We start from the raw sequence: 21,648 nt of genomic DNA on the forward strand, positions 1-21,648 counted from the left end.
AGGCTGAGCCAATCTGAAGCCAGGAGCCAGGAACTTTTCCAGGTCTCCCATAAGGGTACAGGGTCCCAAGGCTCTGAGCCATCCTTCTGTGCTTTCCCAGGCCATAAGCAGGGATCTGGGTGGGAAGTAGAGCAGCTGGGACATAAACCAGTGTTCACACGGGATCTGGTGTTCGTAGGTAGAGGAATAACCCAAGTGAGTCATTGCACCAGCCCCTTGATTGACTTTTGAGTCCTGTCTGAAGTTTTCTTGACAGGACCAGATCAGATGATTTCTGGGGTGTGAACATCTTTAGGGAGAGAGGTAGAGGGTGGCAGGGAGACATTATTCAACCTACCATATAAGCAAAGGCAAGAAGCTCATGACATGAGGTCCTTGGAGCAAGAAGGCCTTGGCATGAGGCAGAGGTCATTATCCTGGGGCTACCTCAGGCCCAGCCATGACCTGGAACCCAGTCTGGCATGTAATAAATGCCAAGTACAAGGATAATGTCTTTCCACAATATGCGACCACTGAGCAACAGTTCCTAACTTGACAGGATGAAAGGAAATCCCCTTTGGTTTGAATTATCATGCCAGAAGTGAGGTTCCTGTGGGCTGAACTGTGTCCTCCTAAAATCCATATATTGAAATGCTAACTCCTCTGACCTCACAACGGGGTTGTATCTGGAGAGGTAAGTACAGCAGGTGTTTGCTACAGCAGTCAAGTCAACTTCTTAGGATAACCACATCCTATATCATGGGGCCTGAGTTCAAGTCCTAACTCCACTCCTAATTCCAGCTTTCTGCAAATGCAAATTAGGCAGCAGGTGATGGTTCAAGTTCTTGGGTCCCTGCTCCCCATGAGGGTGACAACCTGGTCCAGCCCTGGCTGTTGTGGGCATTTGGGGAGTGAATCAGAGGACAGAAAAATCTCTATTTCCTCTGCCTTTCATATTAAAAAAAATTTTTCCAACATAAGTTACAAAGAGGTTATGCGGTTTGGTCCCAATGATGGATGTCTTGCTAAGAAGAGAAGAGAAAGAACAGGTGACAGACAACGGAAATGGCAGTGGTTGGCGAGCCAAAACCAGAGTCCTCGGAAGAACCCACCCCTGCCAACACCTGGATCTGAGACTCCTGTCTCCAGAGCTGTGAGTTGGCAAGTGTGCTGTGTGAGCTGAGCAGTGTATGCATTTGCCACGCCACCAGTCCGAGCTAGCAAATGAGCATGGAGGATGGACATTTATTGCCATGTGGGTTTTTCATTCATATTTGCTTTCCAATGGACCGAGTTCTCTGAAAGCAAACCTCCCTTCCTCGCTCCCAAATGCCCACCTTGGGCAGCAGGATAATAGGTCAGATAGCCATAGGAAGTGAAAGCTGCAGAGAAGTAGTTCCCTGCATTCCCTGGACATTGCTGAAATAAAAAAAAAAAAGAGCCTCAGAACCGGGACAGCCAGGCATCCATACCTGAAGAGCAAGCTGAAGAAGCAGGTGATCAAACAGGCCCCAATGGTGAAGATGTAGGCCAGCGGCATGTTGTAGGAGACCCCGCCGTGCCGATGCTGGATGGTGGAATTGGTGTAATAGCCGTAGTACAGCACCGTGTCCTTAAAATAACCCTGAAGGTGATAAAGCAAGCCCTGGGTCAGGGCCAGTTCTTGAGCCTAAGATCAGCTGGGTTGATGTGTCTGCAAGAAGCTTGGGCCAGTGGGGTTAGACATTCAACTGGCCAAGAAAGGGGCACTGCAGCCACCAGGGACACAGACTTTTTATTTTCAGGCTCACCGAGCCAGAAAGGAATCCCAATCCATCCATGTCACTTCCTGGTGAAGGGACCAGGGACGAACCAGAGCATCATTAGCTGCAGGCCAGCCCACTGCTATGTGGCTGTGTCACCTGTGACCCAGCAGGGCAACATGTTTACCGGGGCACACATCACACCCTCAGATCTCTATTTCAGTTTATAACAAACAAATGAGAGCCCTCATGAGGAAGTGCTACATCAGACAACGCCCCAGCGTCAGTAAGGAACTGCTTAAGAGCAACTGGTCCATTTTCCTATCTAAGCCAAGGTCAAGGGGAAGGGAGATTATCCTAGAGTAATAGAGACTGAGTGTGGAAAATCAGATCCTGGTCTGAATAAGCAAGCTGTGAAAAGACCTTTGGGGGAAAACAGAAAATTTGGATATGGCTGCATTTTAGATGACATTATTTTTATTTGTTTTGTTACAAGTGAGAACAATATTGTGACTACAGTATCTTAATGTTTAGAGAATATGATTTTTAAAAGACATAGATTTAATTTTATTGGAAATGAAGATTTATGGACAGAAGGAGAGACAGAAAGATCGTCCATCTGCTGATTCACTCCCCAAGTGACAATTGTCAGAGCCGAGCCGATCTGAAGCCAGGAGCCAGGAGTTTCTTCTGGGTCTCCCATACAGGTGCAGAGTCCCAAAGTTTTGGGCCATCCTCTACTGGTTTCCCAGGACACAAGTAGGGAGCTAGATCAAAAATGGAGCAGCCAGGACACAAACCAGCACCTATATGAGATGCTGGTGCCGTAGGCAAAAGATTAACATGCTGTATCACCACACTGATCCCAAGAGATGTGTGTTAAGACTGAAATATCCTGTTTCTGTAATCTACTTTAAAATACTCCCAAAATAGTAAATACATATATATGTAGATATATATGTATGTGTGTTTAAAAACTACATAGGTAGTACATGAGTGTTTATTGGTCCAATATTTTTTGTATCTTTGAAGTTTTCAGAATATGTATCAATGTATTTTGCTTATTTGAGAGGCAGAGAGAGAAAAATACAGAGAGGCCGCAACTGCTAGTTCACTCTCCAAACCTACAGGAGCCAGGGCCCAGTACTCAGTCTGCATCTCCCACTTCAGTGGCAGTGGCCCCAGGTAGACCTGGACCATCACTGTTGCCTCCCAGGGAGCTGGATCAGAAACACAACAGCCAAGCCTCAAACCTAGGCCCTCTAATGTGGGGTGTGGGTAAAGTAGGTCACATCTTCATCACTAGGTTTAATATCTTGCCCTTCTTTGTGATTTTTTTCATAATGAAATACAAAATATGCAAAATACACATTGTGATGAGAAAAAAAACAAAGGGGACATTGACATGATTCCATTTGAAGTCATCCATCTCAACGGGAAGCCCTAGTTTTCCCACAAGAGGAAATAAAAGAACAGTAGACGGGTCTTATTTTGAGTGTTCTACTGCTAAGGGTGGCAGGGTTGGAAGTAAATATCTTTTTGTTAAATATTTATTCATTTTTTATTGGAAAGTCAGATATACAGAGAGGAGGAGAGACAGAGAAGATCTTCCATCCATTGATTTACTCCTCAAGCGGCCACAACGGCTGGAGCTGAGCTGACCTGGTCCAAACCCAGGAAGTCAGGAGCCTCTTCCAGTTCTCCCACGTGAGTGCAGGGTCCCAAGGCTTTGGGTCATCCTCGATTGCTTTCCCAGGCTACAAGCAGGGAGCTAGATGGGAAGCAGGACCGTTGGGATTAGAACTGGCGCCCATACGGGATCCTGGCATGTTCAAGGTGAGGACTTTAGCCACTTGGCTACTTGTGCTGGGCCTGGCAGTAAATAGCTAGAGTGTTGCAGGTGCTGCGGCCTGCAGCCACCTTCCCACTCTGTTACCGGGAGAAAGCAGTAGAGATGCCACTTCAGTGAATGCGTGTGGTCATGTTACAATAAACTTCATCTGTGGACTCCTGAACTTGAAATTCCCTTAACTTTCATGTTTCACAAATGGTACCTTCTTTGGTTTCTTCTTCAACCATTTCAATCTTTAAAAAAATACCGGAACCTGTGCAATAGCCTAGTGCTGAGAGTCCTCACCTTGCATCTCCCAGGATCCCATATGGGTGCTGGTTCGTGTCCCAGCTACTCTATGTCCCTTCCAGCTCCCTGTCTGTGGCCTGGGAAAGCAGTAGAGAATGACCCAAAGCTCTGGGACCCTGCGCCAATGTGTCTGGGAAAGCAGTAGCAGATGGCCTAAGTTCTTGGACCCCTGCACCCAATTGTGAGACCTGAACAGAGCCCTGGGCTCCTGACTTCAGGTTGTCCCAACACTGGCCATGGAAGCCATTTGGGACATGAACTAACAGAAGATCTCTCTCTGTCTCTCCTCTCTAACTCTGACTTTCAAATAAATATATCTTTTTTGTTTTCTAAGTCCAAGTTACATAGCAAAGCAAAAAAGTTGCAAAACAAGACTTATAACAATCCTACAATCTTTTCATCTGGAAAAAAACGGGTGCTAGCAGTGGCTCAACAGGCCAGTCCTTCCCCTTTAAGGGCTGAGATCTCAAAGCAGTGCTGCTTCCCATTCTGGCTGTACCACTTCCCATCCAGCTCCCTGCTCGTGGCCTGGGAAAGCAGTAGAGGATGATCCAAAGTCTTGAGACCATAGGAGGCCCACAAGAAGGTCCTGGCTCCTGAGTTCAGATCAGCTCAGTACCAGCTGTTTAGGCCATTTGGGGAACAATCGTAGACTGAAGATCTTTCTCTCCATCTCTCCTTCTCTCATTAAATCAGCCTTTCTGATAAAAAGAAAGCTTTTTAAAAAATACTGAACTATCTATTATCTATGTATCAGTCAACTGTATATCTCTATTGATCTACTAATCCAATGATAGATCAATGTTTAAGAAGAAAGAACAGTTTTCAAAGAGATACCCCAAAATGAGGAGAGTAACCTGGGAAAAAAGAAACAGTGGGCTTTCTCTTAGTTCGTTTCGCTAGTGGGGATTTTTCAGAAACAGCAATGTATTATTTGCAAATTTATTAAAAAGAAAGAAAACACAGATCTGTGGGGCACCAGCAGGAGAGGATGGTCACCATACACTGTTAGAAGGAAGGAGGAGAATCGTGGATGACATGTCGTCATCCGCCTTTTGTAAGAAGCAATGAAGGGATGTTGTATATGTGATGAGATGTAGCTGCAGGTGCACAGAAGACAAACAACAGAAACTACTAACTGGTCACCTCTGGAGGCGGAGTGTTCTCGATGCTGTACTTATGTTACTTGGAAGGGAGGATATTTTAGATGTGCCTGAAAATGATCAACTGGGGTAGGTAATCAGCACCAGGGCACGCCCCTAGCTTTCTGGAATGGTGATCTCTGGTGGTGGACTCACCACTGCCGTGAGGAACTCACCGCTCCCGTTAGGAACTCCAGCCCAGTGAATTGCAGGGTGTTCTTCTCAGCCACAGTGAACTGAGGGATCGTGAGGAAACTGAAGTTCAAGATGAAGGAGAAGATGTTGAACTTCAAGAGCCACCGCAGAAAGTTGAAATAGGATAGGACACTCGTTCCGAATTTGCCTCCAATGACCTTGAGTGTCTTCTGCCACAAGCTGATGGAGTTGAGGAGCTCCGACAGGTTGCTCTTGGATCTCCGGTAACCCTGCAGTTGGGATGCAAAGCGGATGGTCTGACAGTCACTCAACAAACACTCACAGAGTAGGTACCACAAGAACAAAATCGCCCACCAGTCCTGGAGCAGCATACTGTGCAAAGCAAGCCAAGTACATTTATGAAGGACATGTCACTGCATCCCCAGGCCCACACACCAGGGCAGCGCTGTTACTAGCTTCACAATTTTCTACTGAAGAATGACTGAGCTGCTTGACTAACCCAGCAACTGCTTTCTCCCCTTCTCCCTTCCTTTCCACACACCTAAACTGACCCAATGGCCTTGGGCCCTGAACTATGGTTCTCCTTCCATACTCACCCTCCCCATTGTCATCCGCTTGCTGTACCCATTACATTGACCACAACAAAACTTAACTTACCAGAGAAAGGGAGTTCAGACACTGTGCACAGCAATTGAACTCAAGGACACGATTGGATTGCTTACTCTTCTCCTTGTCAACTGTTTTCCTGTGGGGCATGGCAGGAAAAAGTAAGAGCCAGCAAGGCCAAAGTTCCATCACTCAGAAAACAGCCACCGCATAACAACGTGTGCCCAAGACCAACTTCCCTGAGGTGTGAAACCTCATCCTAGTTAGAAGCAAAAGACAATAAGCATGACACACCCACAATGGAATGACTGCATTGGGGAATATGTTAGAAAATGGTTGGCACTGTAGGGAAGAAAATGGTTTCCCCGAACCAGGTGTGGAGATGGAACATGCTGGAAAAGGTATCACTGTGTTTAAAGTGATAGATTTAAAATGATAGCTGAACATCATTGTATTTGAAAGCAAGGAGAGATTCATTGTACGAATAAGGGAAGCCTCTTGCCTAGGCAATGGCCAAAGCCAGGCCCCCAGTGGGTGGAGCAGAGCAGGAAGGAGGCCAGGATGGTTGGAGTAGAATGAGAAAAAGGAAAAGAGGGGCCTGGGGCAATCAGGGTTTCCTGGAGGTCAGCAGTTCTAGAGTTCTCCAAGGGGACCACTGGTAATGGCTGCAAACTCTGCTAGTTATTAAACTGGTTGCTAAACAACATCCTACAAATGAATGCAACAGTATGAGCCAGGCCTCAAATGTCACCCGCCTGAAGGCTGAGAAATTGTGCTTTAGGCAACTATCCCAGGATGAATGGAGCCATGCTGAGTTTGAAATGGAAGAGCAGTCCCAAATGTGTCTTTACCCACTCTCACACCAAAAAAGTACATCCCTGCTTCCTGGGCCTCCCAAGGCAACCTCCTCCTGTCTTCATTTGGCCTGATTTTCTGCTAACTACACCACAAATGACAGAAGGACAAAGATAACAGGACGCGTAATGGCGAACGCTAACACACGCCTCTTGTGTTTTTGCATTCCTAGACTTAGCCATCTGCTGAGGTCTTTGTGATAAGTAAACTTCTGAGTAGTTTGAGATCAATGCTAAAGTTGCAAAGATGACGCAGAGCGGCCCTTAGCCCTGCTGTACCTAGTATTCATTGTTATTTTCTTTTAAAGATTTATTTTTTTTTTTATTGGAAAGGCAGATCAGATTTATGGAGAGAAGTAGAGTCAGAGAGAAAGATCTTCCATTCACTGGTTCACTCTGCAAGTGGCCACAACAGCTGGAGCTGAGCCGATCTGAAGCCAAGGAGCCAGGAGTTTTTTCTGGGTCTCCCACGCAGGTGCAGGGAGTCTGTTCTAGACCACAAACAGGGAACTGGATGGGAAGTGGAGCAGCTAGGACACAAACTGGCACCCATATGGGATCCAGCACACGTAAGGTGAGGACTCAGCCACCGAGCCATCACACCAGGCCTGCGTTGACCTATATCTTCACATTTTGAGCTGAGGCGGGAGCAGAGGTATAGCATCTACAAGGAACCTGGGAAGGCAGAGAAACCTTGGACCCTACCTCAGGTTCCTCTTCTCATCCATGGTCCGTGGCTGGTTCCTAATGGTTTTAATTCTGTCTCTAGAAGTCATGGGAATCAGAGACGCAATCAACTTTTGTCCTGCAGAAAAAAGTAAACAGGTTTATATTTTTTTTAACGGCATCACCACATTTTAAAATATAGTGCTGAAGTTAGAGAATGTTTTCCTAAAAGCACATTAAAAAAAAATAGGCCCGGGCCCGGCGGCGTGGCCTAGCGGCTAAAGTCCTCGCCTTGAGAGCCCCGGGATCCCATATGGGCGCCGGTTCTAATCCCGGCAGCTCCACTTCCCATCCAGCTCCCTGCTTGTGGACTGGGGAAGCAGTTGAGGACGGCCCAAAGCTTTGGGACCCTGCACCCGCGTGGGAGACCCGGAAGAGGTTCCTGGTCCCGGCATCGGATCGGAGCATCGGCCCGTTGCGGTTCACTTGGGGAGTGAAACATCGGATGGAAGATCTTCCTCTCTGTCTCTCCTCCTCTCTGTATGTCCGGCTTTCCAATAACAATAAAATCTTTAAAAAAAAAAAATAGGCCCAGATTCCAAAGATCACACTTGCTCCCCTCTCCCTGTATCCCCACTCAACCTAAGAGACTAGAATGTTCACAAAAACTTCAGTGATGTCGACAAGATCTTGTCTACTCAGCAGCTTCCTTTTACTCTCTCATCTCGGAAGCCCAATTCATTTTCTTGCACGGCTCTGAACTCCAGGGCCAAGAACCTTCCCTTCTTTGCCTGACCATTATTGGATGCTTTCGCCCTTCCCAGCAGGTGTATTGTTCTTCCTCACACTGCTCCATCAACTCAGATTCACATCTGTGTGCCAGTGTGGCAAAGACTATGTGGGGCAGGCAGTTCCTAGTAAGCTGTCAGCCCCAGTTCCCCCTTGCAAGTGGCTGGATCAGCACAGGCAGTGGACACAATGCCAACCTGTGCTCTCAGAGGGGGTGATACACTGAGGTTCTTGCAGAAGGTTGACTGCATGTGATGGCTGGAGCTGCTGCCACCATCTCATGTGACAGAGGGTTAAAACAGTGGGATGGCACTGATTCCAGTACTTGGGCCCCAGCCGTGCACAAGGAAGATCCGGACTGAGTTCCAGATTCTTGACGTTGGCCTTGGCCCAGTCCTTACTGTTGCAGGCATTTCAGGAGTGAGGCAGCAGATAGGAGATCTCTGTGCATCTATCTATCTACCTACCTACCTACCTACCTACCTATTCATGCCTGTGTGTGCGCATACACTTACCTCTTTCAAGTAAATAAATAAAATTTTAAAGTGGTGTGGCTAATAGGCTTGGGAATCAGGCAGAACCACATGTGGTTCCCAGCTCTCCCAAGTCACTGAATTCCCCTGAATCTCAACTTGCTCATGCCTCAAAGAGAAATGCCTGCCTCAAAGGTGTGGTGTTTGAGGTGTAAATAAAACCAAAGTACCTGGTTCACATAAAAGGGATGCCAGGTAGACATCTGATATAGTGCTTAGATGCTACCTAGGGCACCCACATGAGATTATCTGTATTCAAGTCCTGGCTCTGCTGTTGATCCCAGCTTCGTGCCAGCAGGAGGTAGCAGGTCATGGTTCAAGTCCTCTGGGTCCCTGCCACCTACGTGGGAATCCCATCCAGAGTCCCAGGCCTCCCGGGTTCAGCCTGGCCCAGTTCTGGCTGTTGCAAGCATTTGGGGAGTGAATCAGAAGACAGGAGATCTGTATCCCTCTGTCCTTCTGTCTCGCTGCCTTTCAAGTAGCAAGAAAATAAATTTTAAAATTATTTTCTAAACAACGTAGAGGCCCTGCGGACAACTTGTAAAGCTTCCCGGCTCTCTTGCTATGTCCCATTCCCTGGTGTCCGTCTACCTTGAATGGTTTCGTGGGAAGCACAAGGACCATCCAAGCCCAGGCATTCTGGGCCAGGCAGCATCTGAGACACGGATTCATGTGAACATGCTGAGAACCGCTTTAAGTACTGGCCCTTTCTGTCATTCCCGCTGCCACACAGATGTGGGTCCAGCCCGTCGGCATCAGATGCTGAGGAAACCACGCTGAAGCTGGGCTTGACCGGGGCCCTTTCTGGTGAAATTTGATTTTTGGATGAATGGCTCTGGACCCCAGTGGGAACATTTTCCACCTCTACGGCAATGTCATTCACTTGGTCATCCGATAACATTGCTCCCTCGTTCATCGTGGTGGGGATCCCCAGACCTCACGACTGGGTCACATCAACTTTGTGGCTACTTGCCCTGGAGAGAGCAACAACAATCGCAAAGGGATGCACCATTCACATTTGGTTATCAGCCAAGGTGAGCCTGCCTGAGCCTGCCCCAGCCAAACCACAACATAGCGCCTGCCTGTCCCAGCAAGGAGGTGTGTTTCCCTGCAGAGAATTCTGTCTTGGTAGCTAGGTAAGAAATTGGCGACAGAACCTTCCATTACAGACAAGAGAATTCTAGAAATAGAAGACGGAGCTTCCCCTACAGGATTCAGAACCCAGGGGCAAGGTTTTAAGTGAGCGTCTCTGGCCTAGAACTTGGCAGACATAACTTCAAGTGTGCCCAGACACCTAGGTGGGTCGCTCGTGTTACAATGATTATCCTCACGGATGCCTTCCAACACACATCTCCCTTTGTACTCAGATCAGCAGACGCTCCATTGCCAGTTTGGACATAGTACTCACTCTCGATTCTCCCAGCTTCCTTTGCAGCTAAAGGTGATCCTGTGATTTAGTTTAGGCCAATGAGACACATGGTTTTCAGAAATGCTCTTTAAATAAGGGAGCCAGTCTGCCTGGGTCCACCTTTCACTCTTATCCATTCACCTGTGTGCCTGGAGGCAGCCTTTTGAAATCAAGATGAATATTCACCTGTCAAGGATGGCAGAGAAAGAAGCTAGAGGTCTAGGCACTTGGTCTTTTGTCCTCTGAGATGCCTCCATACTGGAGTACATGGTTCAGGCCCAGCTCCACTTCTGATCTTCTGTCTTGCTAATGCACAACCCAGGAGGCAGGTGTCAGTTCCAGTCCCTTACTTTGTTGCCACTCATGTGGGAGCAAGTCAGGTGCAGTTCCTGGATCCTGAGTTCAACCTGACCCAGCCCTGACCATTGTGGGCATTTGGAGAGTAAACCAACAGAAGAAGGAATTTTCTCTCTGTCTCTCACTCTCAACGTTAAAATTTTTTAAATGTTTTAAATAATAAGTACAAAGAAGTGAGAGAAGGATCTTCAGTCCCTCAGTGCTTGGTGGCCAGAACTGCCGTGTGACCCACAGACCTCCAACCTCCTTATTACAAGAGAAAAACCATTCCGCTTCACTACCAAGACTCTGTTCTGTTTCAATGCCAGACACTTGAACACAATTTCCTCCTAGAAGCTGCCTAGGGCAAGGCATTTATTTAATAGTTTGGAAAATAAAGGAGCAGAGAGAGATGAACTGACCTTCTCTCCCTGGCCATCATAGTGTCACGGAAAGGCAAGATTGGACTAAAACTCAAACACTCTCTCCCCCATCAATGACAATCAACAGAAACAACCCCCATTCTTACTGCGAGGGAAGCACTTTGAGTAGAGAATATCCTTTATTTTCATCATCACCCTGTAAGGTACCAATTAGAACCAAGTAGGTCTGAACCCCAAATCAGGAGCTCAACATCATCTCACCCTGGTGCTCACCCCCATTTTAACAGGAGGCTGATGTATTACTCATTTATGAATGAACGAATGCCCATTGAGTATCTACTGTGTTCCAGGAATTCCCTGGGCTATAAGTGAATCCACCAAAGCCATGCCTTCCCATGCAGCTAACTTTTCAGCCATTTACTACTGCCTGAGATTTGAAACTGAGAACCTAGTAAGGCAAAGTGAAAAAGCCAGCTTCCTCTTTCTGGGAGATTCCTGGGCCATCAGGGTCCCCAGACTTGGTAAGGCCAAACAGGGCAGTTTAGGGAGAGACCCATCAAGCCTTTTCCTTTTCCCACATCGCTGAAATCATTGTCTGTTCCAGCAAGGACCCAAAGGAGAACAGAATCGTGTGTTGCCTTGTGGTCTTCCCTCCCAGCAGCAAGGTTAAACTCATATGAAAGATGAGCACATCAGTCAAGAAAGCACTTGACAGATAAGCTGATGGCTATCCAACGGGTCGCTGGGCTGGAAGGTGAGAGACATTTGTTGTTAATATGGATGACTTCCTTATTGTCTGCAGACTTGTTTTCTGCTTCCAGCACACCCTAACCTCTCTTCTCTGTTGCCTTTTGGTTCTCAGTCCCTGCCTCTGACCAGATCTCCATCACTGCACGTTAACGATCCTTAGCAAGCTTTCTGAGCCTTTTGGTTTTCACCAAAGGGACCGTTCCACAGCCTGCTCTCATAGTAACTGCCTGAGTATTCACAAAAGTGGTGATGAACACACTTCAAGTTCGCCAACACAGACATGAATTAACTCCAGGATGGACAGGATACTCAGTCCTGTCTCCTGTGACAAAAATGACTGACCCAAGTACAGGCATGCACTGCAAATAGACTGGGCAGCACCTTCTCTTGGCTTGAAGGGCAGGCCAAGGGGAAAGGTGAGCTCATTCAAGGAGGCACCTAAGCTGAAGTGTAGACTCTATGGAGACAAAGGTCAGCTTTAAAGAGAAGCTGAGTCAAGCACAATGGGTGCAAAACCCTAGTGTCTAGGTGATCCCTAGGCCCTGGCATTAGAACCAGGCCCTGGTTAGACTCAGAAGCCCTGGTTTCTGTAATCCATTCAACAGATTAACTCATCCAGTAGCTCTGAACTATCTACCCCAGACTAGCCACTGGAGAGTATTTCTACTTCCAATTTCCTATGTTTTCCCCATCTCCTTCAGTTACAGTTTGGATCTGGTTTGAGTGTCCCCCAAAGGTTCAAGTGCTGGAAGTTTGGCTCCCAGGATGCTAATGTCAAGAGGTCGTGGAGCCTTTAAGAAGAGGGGCTTTGTCATCGAGGATGCCACACTCAGAGAAATTAATGTAGTTTTGTCTGAACCCTAGTTATTTCCTGAAAGAATGAGTTGTTAAGAAAAAAAAATATTACAAGCTTGGGGTAGGTGTTATACAGTGGGTTCATCTGCTACTGGGATTGCCCATACCCATATCATCATGCCTGGTTGGTCCCAGCCTCTCCAAGCTTCCAATTCAGCTTCCAGGCAATGCACTTGGGAAGCAAAACTGATGATCCACGTACTTGTGCTTCTGCCATACACAAGATATCAAGTTAGAGTTCTTGGCTCCTGGCTGCTGCATGGCTCAGTCCAAGCTGTTGTAGGCATTTGGGAAGTGAACCAGCAGACAGAAGATCAATAAATCAATCAATCAGCCAGTCAATCGATCAATCAGTCTCTCTCTCCTTTCCTCCCTTCTTTCTTCCCCCCCTCCCTCTTCCTCTCCATTTCCACTTCTCTCTCTCTCTCTCTGAAATGCAGGGTGCCAGAGACAAGAGAGACAAAAGGAGAAAGAGATTCTTCCAGCCAGTGGTTCACTCCCAAATGACTGCAATGATCAGTGCTGGAACAGACCAAAGCAAGAAGCTTGTAATTCTACTCCCACATGCATGGCAAGGATCCAATCACTTCTACTACTTCCCCAGGCACATTAGCAGGGAGCTGGATCAGAAGTGGTGCAGCGGGGACTGGAATCATTACTCAGCTATGCGATGCAGGGTCAGCGTTGCTAGTGGCAGGGAGCTTAGGCAGCTGTGCTACCATGCAGGCCTTAAATACACAAACCCTAAAATAACTCAAGCCTGTTTCTCAACTCACCAGGTGACTGCCCTGTTCCTATTTCACAAACTCCCATCGTGAGATCATCTACCTCCTTGTGATACAGCCAAAAGACCCTCATACACAGGCTGAACTGAAGGGGCCACCCACTCTTGGACTTTGAGCCTCCCAAACTAGGAGTTAAAGAAACGTTTCTTTATAAAAAAATCCCCAGCCTCAGGTATTTTGTAATTGCCACAGAAAACAGACTAGGAGAACTTTTCACCCTTTGAGACCATAAGTTTCTCTTGGGTCAATGCCCATCTGAACAAAGATTCTATCATTCGCAATGAGAAAATTGCTAACGAAGTCACTTAATAGCCCCTAAAAGAATTAACTGTATATCTCAAAGCAAACCTCGCTATGAAAAACCAATTTAGTATCAACTGTATCCACTGCCACACCAAAAGCCGACACCGAGTGAACCATTGGACGGAAGATCTTCCTCTCTATCTCTCCTCCTCTCTGTATATCTGACTTTGTAATAAAAATAAATCTTTAAAAAAAAAAAACCAGCAAAGTTTGCATTGCCTTGGACAGGTGCCTTCTCTGTGGTGACTCTCAGGTCCTGGTCCCTTAGGACTCACCTTGGGGTGACTTGCACCAGTCAGATCCAGTCAGCAGTGGGTTTCCATAAGCACAGAGGGGGCTACCTTCACCCACAAAAGCAGGATTCACTGGAAGAAAAGGAAAGGAGACATGGCAAATAAATCCCACCATACAAGGTATGACCAACCACATTATAATTACCATGTGTTAATAATACTTAGCGATGGTTCACAAGAAAATGATATCTTCCCTCGAGATTCTTATAAATGATAAAGATCTTAGGTGGAAACAATGCTACTACAAATAATCAGCCAGGATCCATGATTTTTATTTGTCCACAAGCCATGGGTGAAAAAAACTCTTACACTGAGGCCCAGGACACACTTCTACATGCATAACTGAAAACCAAGTTTCACAAAATAACGCTCTGTCTGACTCTCTAAAACTCCCTTTGAAATAGTCTTTCTCTACTACCTTATTTTCTATTTATTTAATTATTAATTCTATTACATTTTAAACTTTCATTTCATAGTTTGTCATTGAGTTGCAACTCAGAGTTTGAAATGTACTCGTGCAAGTGAGTTCAAAGGTTCCCTCTAGCTCTAAGTATTTTATGATGGCCCCAGGATAAATTTGAAATATGGCACAATTTCCTTGGAGACAGAGTTCATTCTCATTTTCTACGGGACACAATCATATACTAATACATTTTAATTCATGTTAATAATATAATCCATGTTAAACATTAAACCACAAACTTCAGAGAAAATGGAGCACACTTTGATGGGGACAGTGCTTTGTTGATGTGCCAAATGCACAGATATAAGCCACCAGTACCAATAACCTGGAGGGCACTATGTGGCTAAACTGGGTGCAATTGTATTTTTCACCTACAATCTGCAAATGATGTTGGGATTAGCCAGACGGAGCTAACCTGTGTATCCCACATACCCCCATCTCCCCCTTGCCTTCTTCAAACTCTTCTCGATCAAGGTGGATCAATTCTCCATCTACATCTGTTCTTAATGGAACCCTCCCTCCTTTCTCTGACCCCCATTGACTCTACATTTCCTTAACATAGCCAGGATTTGTTTTTCTTCTATGTAATGAACTGGCTTCCCTGACATGACAAGGAAGGGCAAGAAAGGTAAGAGCTGGGTTGAATTTCCTTTGCCTCCCATAGCAGAGTAACTTACCTTTACTCACAATGCATTTAGACCCCTTCTGCATGAGGCCCACTTACTTTCCTGTTTCTCTGCTATGCTGAGCCTAAGGGGGCCCACACCAGAAGTTAAACAAATGAAGTCATCTGATCTTGGACTGGTAGCCTGAAAACTGTGAGCTAACTAAATCTTTTTCTATAAAGTGCCCAGATTCGGCTACTTAACTATAGCAACAAAAAATGGACTAATATATGGAGGATGTCACATTTTACATGTCTAACTTTGGGGCTGGTAGTGCAGTATATTCACGGTAAGCCATGACAATATCCCATATGATAGCTGGTTCAATCCTGGCTGTTCAACTTCCAATACAGCTCCCTGCTGATGTGCCTGGGAAAGCAGTAGAAGATAACCCAAGTCCCTGGGCCCCTGTCACCCATGCAGGAAACTCAGGAGTTGTAGATTCAGCCTGACTCAGCCTCAAATACTGCTTCCATCTGCACATTTGCAGAATGAACCAGCAGAATGAAGTGTGCACGCTCTCTCTCTAACTCTGACTTTCAAATAAGTCTTCTTTTAAAAACATCTGACTTAATTTGGAAACAGGATCTCATCTCATTGAAGCCATACTTCCACGGAACCAAGGTGGACCAGCCACCTCAGCTAGACATAGGTGCAGGCCTTGATTTTCCACAACCCTGGCCTTCTCTGATAGCCGATGACACTTGATTTCTCTAGACACTGAGTTCTCAACTTTTGTATCTAATGAGGTGCTTGAGGGGAGAACAGACCCATTCTTCTATTTTATGATGCCTTAACAATGACACACCTGCATCTACTGGATTTTAATTCTCCCCTCCCCAAGAATATGATCCCATTCTTGACAAATGCTTTACCATAGCCACTTCCAGGAGCACCCAGTAGAAAGAGGCCATCTGGATTTGCCGTTCCCATAGGTACCATTTCAACAGTTTCAGGATAATCTTCATGGTTTCCACCAAGAATGCCCAAGGGGCCATTATCACTGCAATGAAAAGAGGGCTGAATTGAAGATGTTCTGATGAGCACCTCAAACTCCCAAAAGGATAGATCACTACCCACCCAGTAGTGTGCTGAGAGTACATTCATCCATTCATCCACCATTCATATATTGATTTCTTCCATCCATTCATGTATATTCTTCCATCCATTCATCTGTCTATTCCTCCATCAGGCACCCATCCATTTGTTTATCCTTTCATCCCGCAAATGCTGACATTCAGTCAGCTATGGGTTATGTCTGGGCTAGTGGTGACAATACAAAGACAAGGGCATCTTCCTTGCAGGAATGCCTGATGATACAATCTTGCACAGCATCTTAGACACAGCTGTGAACAGTCAGAAGTAGAAACTGATGAGGATCAGAAGACAGGCTCAAGTTCAGAGGAAGGAGAGAAGATTTTATTTTGGGGGAAATCTACATGAAAAAGAAATATCTGGAAATTAGAAGGATAAGTCAGCATCCCAAGGATGAAAAATAGCACCATAAAAGGACAGAAAATATGGAAAAAAGAGAATGCTATGAAATCCAATTAGTTTGGTCCTCAATTTCTTTTAAAATTAATTTATTCTTATCAGAAAGTGAGATTTACAGAAGGAAGGACACACAGAGAGAAGAATCTTGCATCCACTGATTCACTTCCCAAGTGGCCACAATGGCCACAGTTCAGCCAATCCGAAGCCAGGAGCTCCCTTCAGGTCTCCCATGCGGGTGCAGGGTCCCAAGGCTTTGGGCTGTCCTCGACTGCATTCCCAGGCCACAAGCAGGGAGCTGGATGGGAAGCGGAGAAGCGGAGCAGCCAGGATATGAACCAGCATCCATATGGGATCCTGGCGCATGCAAGGTGAGGACTTTAGCCACTAGGGTACCACATCAGGCCCAATTCCCCATTTGGGGAATGAACCAGGAGATGGAAGGTCTCTGTCTCTTCTCTAACTCTGCCTTTCCAATAAAAATAAATACTTTTTTTTAGTGCAGATGATAATAAATCAAATCTGCAGTAATGTTTATATAAAAAGTAATCAGTTGTGGTGACAATTAATTTTTAAAAGGCAGATTTACAAAGAGAAGGAGAGACAGAGAGAAAGATCTTGCTTCAACTGGTCACTCCCCAAATGGCCACAATGCACAGACTTGATCAGATCTGAAGCCAGGATCCCAGGAATTTTTTTCAGGTTTCCACATGGATGCAGGGGCCCAAAGGTTAGAGCTGTCCTCTGCTGCTTTTCCAGTCTACCAGCCAGGAGCTGGATCAGAAATGGAATAGCTGGGACTGTAGCAGGTACCCATATATATGTGATGCCAGCACTTCAGGCAGAGTTTTAGCTTGCTGAGCCACCGCACTGACCCCTGAGCCCAAATCTTACATCCTTGTTCCCAGAGATAATTTCAAGCCACCATCTTTATAAAATCATAAATATTATTGTTAGAAACAATAAATGCGGGCCTGGTACAGTATCCTGGTGACTAAATCCTCACCTCGCGTGCACCAGAATCCCATACAGGTACCAATTTGTGTCCTACCTGCTTCACTTCCCATCCAGATCCCTGATTGTGGCCTGGGAAAGCAGTAGAGGATGAACCAAAGCCTTAAGGTCCTGCACCTGTATGGGAGATCTGGATGAAGTTCCTGGTTCCTGGCTACAGATTTGCTCAGCTCTGGTCACTACAGCCATTTGGGGAGTGAACCAGGGGATGGAAGATCTTTCTGTCCCTCTTTCTCTCTGTAAATCTGTCTTTCCAATTAAAAAAAATAAGGTAAATGCAAAATAAGGCTTGTAATGGTTAAAACTTCAAGTGGTGGAGGCAGACATTTGATAGCAGTCAAACCACCAAGTAAGATACCCACACTCAGAACACTTAGCTTTGAGTCCTGGCTCTGCTCCCAACTCTAGTTCCTGCTAATCTGCATCCTGGAAAGCAGTCATGAGAGTTCAAGTACTTGGCTATCTGCAAGTCACATAGGAGACCCAAACTGAGTTTCTGCTTCCTGATTTCACCCTGGGCCTGTTATAGCCTTTGCACGCATTTGTAGAGGGGAGTGATCAGCAGATGGAAGAGCTCTTTAAGTTTATTTCTGTGTCTGTGCACTTCAAATAAAATGAAAATAAGTAAAATTTAAGTGGTCTCAAAGGAATATCAACAATAGCCAAAAGATAATGAACATAATTAGATGAAAACAAGAATGCAGAATCAAAGCCAGTGTGGCGACATAGCAAGTTAAGCCTCCACCTGTGGCACCAGCATCCCATATGGGTACCAGTTTGTGTCCCGGCTGCTTCTTTTCTAATCCAGCTGCCGGTTAAAAGCCTGGGAAAACAATGGAGTTTGGCTCAACTCCTTGGGCACAGGCTCCTGGCTCCTGGTTTTACATCTGCCCATTTGGGCAATGAAGCAGCAGATGGAAGGTCTCTCTCTGTCTCTGCTCTTCTCTCTGTAACTCTGCCTTTCCAATAAACATTTTTTAAAAATGTAAGTACAGAATATCAATGAATCAAAATTGCAGGAATGCTTATATGAAAAATAATCAGTGGTGGTGACTAATTTTGGAAAAATAAAAATATGAAAGCACAAACTGAGGAATTAAACTGATTTCAAGGAATTAGATCTTCAAAAGATTCTTCATAAAAATTCATGACTTGGGTGTAATTCTGTTTGGGATGTTTGCATTCATGATGGTCAAGTCTTCACTCAATGTCATTGGCAATCCAGCACCTTCAGCATCATGTAGACTTTACTGGGAGTGGATCGGGGAAGAGACAGGAAAGTGGGGAGAGGGTCCAAGTGAGAGAGGATGGAAGACAAGGCTAAGCTAAGGGCTTGAAGCCTGAGGCTGAGTCCATGGCCCAGGTGAGGTCTTTAGTAAACGCCGCAGTTTGACCACACCTGCTGGATACGGAAGTCATCATGTGTCCCTAACAGAAACCATACCAACCAAGTTCTATTGATTTGATGATGACATAGTCCAATCTGAAGAGATAAGATGCCTGACGTACCGTCTGCTTGCTTCCAGGCTTTCAGAAGAGCCATAATGATGACCATCTTCAGCACCTGGGTAATCAGGGTTTCCCCAAAAGTCTGGAGAGTTCTGGAAATTCTCAGCACCATGAGAGTCTGGTTCCCCGAAGAAGTGTGAAGAACGGAGTTCAGTCTCAGCCCCTGGATAATCAGGCTGTCCCAGAAGCGATTCTGTGTATGGGCTGACTCTGGAACGAGCATAGTGTAAGTTCCTTCTGGATCCTGGAAGGTTGGAACTGGCTCTGCGGCCCGGAGGGCTGAAGGTACCCTGGGCCCCAGGGTAGTCCGGCTCTCCCAGGGAGTCAAGATAATCTGGGATTCTTCTAGAGCCTTCGTAGTTTCCATTGTTTCTGGAACCTATCACATTGGGATTTCGCTGAGCTCCACCGTACCCTGACCCTCGAGGCGAGTCTGGGTGGTACGGACTGTTCTCAGAGGCAATGTAATCGGGCTCAGGCAGAGTTCTAGGATACTCTGGACTTGCTCTGGAACCTGCAGAGAAGGAAGTATTCCTGGAACTGGGATAATCCAAAATACTCGGAGGATCTTGAAAACCTGGAGAATCCTGAGCGTTTGAAAACCCCCTCCTGTGGTTCTGAGAGCCCGCATAGGGAGGGTAATCTGAATCCTCCTCATAGCTTCTATTGCTGTAGTAGGCAGACATGTTGGGGCAGATTCTTTATCTATCTTGGAGCATTAAAATATTCCCACATTTGCAGTTATTCAGAGGTCTTTACGTTTAACCTGAAAATACAAAAGAAAAGAAGAAAAAAGTCAGGTTTTTCTTTTCTGCAGACATTGCTGGTTGTCTTCCAGGATCTGTTCTCTCGCCCATCATTGTTTCTAGAGCCGCCCAGAATGAACTACAATTTCCCAACCTCCCTTGCACCCAGTGCTGGTTCTAAGAGTGGGCAGTAAAATGCAGGAGAGGCAATAGACTTCCAGGCTGTGCTATTAACAGAAAAGAGTTTGCCCTCCCTGTCTCAGTCTCCCTACTTCCCATTGGCTGGATTGGGGAACCAATGGTGCTTCATTTCATGCCATACATAACCCCTTCCCCACACAGGGTTGGTGTTACAACAGGTAGAAGGAACCTGGGTTCCTGATAACTTCCCAAAATTCCCTGCTAATGGCCTGGGAAAGGAGAGGAGCATGGCCCAAGGCTGTGGTTCCCTGCACCCAACATGGGAGACCTAGAAGAAGCTCCTGATTCCTAGCTTTGGACCAGCTCAGCTCTGGCTGTTATAGCCACTTAAAGTGTGAACCAGCAAAAGGAAGATCTCTCATGTCAACCCAGACTATTATGGAGGAGAGAAATAATCCCATTCTCCTTAAACCACTGGTTTTTTAACTTTAGATAATGCAACTGGGCTTGTCTCTTGAACAATCCATTTCCTGGAATAAGGGAAGGGGGTGGAGGATACATTGAAGGACTGCAAAGAACAAGGCCCTTTTGTAATTGTTGATGACACTACAGTTCTAGGGCTCAGAGGGTAAAGTGGAATGAGTGGGAAAAGTTCATGGTAATAAAGTAAGGAGAAAATTGCTCCGACCCCTTCTAGCTTGAAAACACAACTTTATGAGTTCTGTGAGGTCTACGATACAGATTTGGCAACTTTCAAATCAGAAGTGATGTGGTTTTGCTATCTATGCTTCCTGGATCTCTTGTGGTGACTCGTTTATTACTCATTTCCCCTTCCTTCGTTATCAATGCCCTGGTTTTCCTTTGGCCATCTTCCCTGACCTCACTCTTAGTTCCAATGACATAGACAGGGCTAACCAACTCTAGGATGGCCACGTGGCCCAGGCCTGGCCATTCAGTGTCCAGAATCCCATGGCCATGGGGTCTGGCTCAGGGATGAGCACAAAACCCAAGTCTATCTTCCAGAACTGGAATGAAATTTCTCCTGTTTCACTGGGACTGCTAAGAGTTGGACCTGCTATGGTGGCCTCAGTGGGAAGAGAGAAAAAGTTAATAAACCAGGGAGAAAAGTTCAAGGAAGACTGAATGGGGTTTATTTACTGATCTAACAGGGGAGGGGTGGAAAGTAAGTAATGCAAAAGGCAAACACAGCTCCACTGTCTCGAGCAGCAGGATTGGCTGGATGGTGGCGGCTTTGACAGACGGAAGTAGAACATTTTCAAGCTCCAGCTGGCCTTTGCAAATTTATCTCTGTGTCAACAGGGCTCAACTTTTTGAGTCATCAAGCTGAAGACAATATTAACTTTCTATCTCAGAATACTCATTGCCCAACTCAGTTCTATATTTTTCAGCACAGTGGAAGTCTGTTTTCTTTATTTTGACCTTGGCCAGCACCTATTTATTTATTTATTTACTTTTAATAACAACACTTTTTTGTAATACCTCCCCTTTGGTTTGTATGAGCAAGGTGTTGATTTATGATCCAATCAGAATTATGTCCCTTCTGGCTACTGGGATTGGATCACACAACCTAGTCAAAGCCAGTAACAGTCAATTCTGGGTGTTTCATCAAAATCATAGGCAAGAGGGAAGCTTTCTCTCTGCAGGACTTGTCATTACAAAGCTTAAGCTCAAAGCTGCCAGTGGTCACCAATGCCTACAACTAATGCCATCAGAGGAAAACACAGCCAAGATATATATACATAAAGAAGGACCAGATGCCGATTACCTCATCAAAGCACCTGACTCCAGCTGCACCTGAAACCAGAAATCACTAGGTACTCAAACAATCACATTTTCTTTTTCATTTCAGTTAGTTTGAATTGGGTTTCTGTAATTAAC

General features: G+C 45.8%; 1 protein-coding gene across 3 annotated transcripts in view; it reads right to left on the minus strand.

The window, feature by feature from the left end:
- Window positions 1-21,648, minus strand: part of TMC5 (transmembrane channel like 5) — a 65,669-nt gene that overhangs the window by 17,842 nt on the left and 26,179 nt on the right. For 2 of the 3 annotated variants that reach the window (XM_058681234.1, XM_058681233.1), the window contains exons 3-9: window positions 18,863-19,628; window positions 15,724-15,851; window positions 13,703-13,792; window positions 7,325-7,424; window positions 5,817-5,904; window positions 5,180-5,428; window positions 1,452-1,603 (exon numbers count right to left, since the gene is read on the minus strand). In XM_058681234.1, the coding sequence (XP_058537217.1) occupies window positions 1,452-1,603; window positions 5,180-5,428; window positions 5,817-5,904; window positions 7,325-7,424; window positions 13,703-13,792; window positions 15,724-15,851; window positions 18,863-19,548 (1,493 nt within the window). In that variant the 5' untranslated portion in view covers window positions 19,549-19,628. Of the gene's footprint in view, window positions 1-1,451; window positions 1,604-5,179; window positions 5,429-5,816; window positions 5,905-7,324; window positions 7,425-9,198; window positions 9,730-13,702; window positions 13,793-15,723; window positions 15,852-18,862; window positions 19,629-21,648 lie in introns of those variants that run through there. The other variant, XM_058681235.1, reaches the window with a different exon arrangement.

This window comes from Ochotona princeps, chromosome 24, assembly GCF_030435755.1.
Source record: "Ochotona princeps isolate mOchPri1 chromosome 24, mOchPri1.hap1, whole genome shotgun sequence".
NCBI classification, from domain to species: Eukaryota; Metazoa; Chordata; class Mammalia; order Lagomorpha; family Ochotonidae; genus Ochotona; species Ochotona princeps.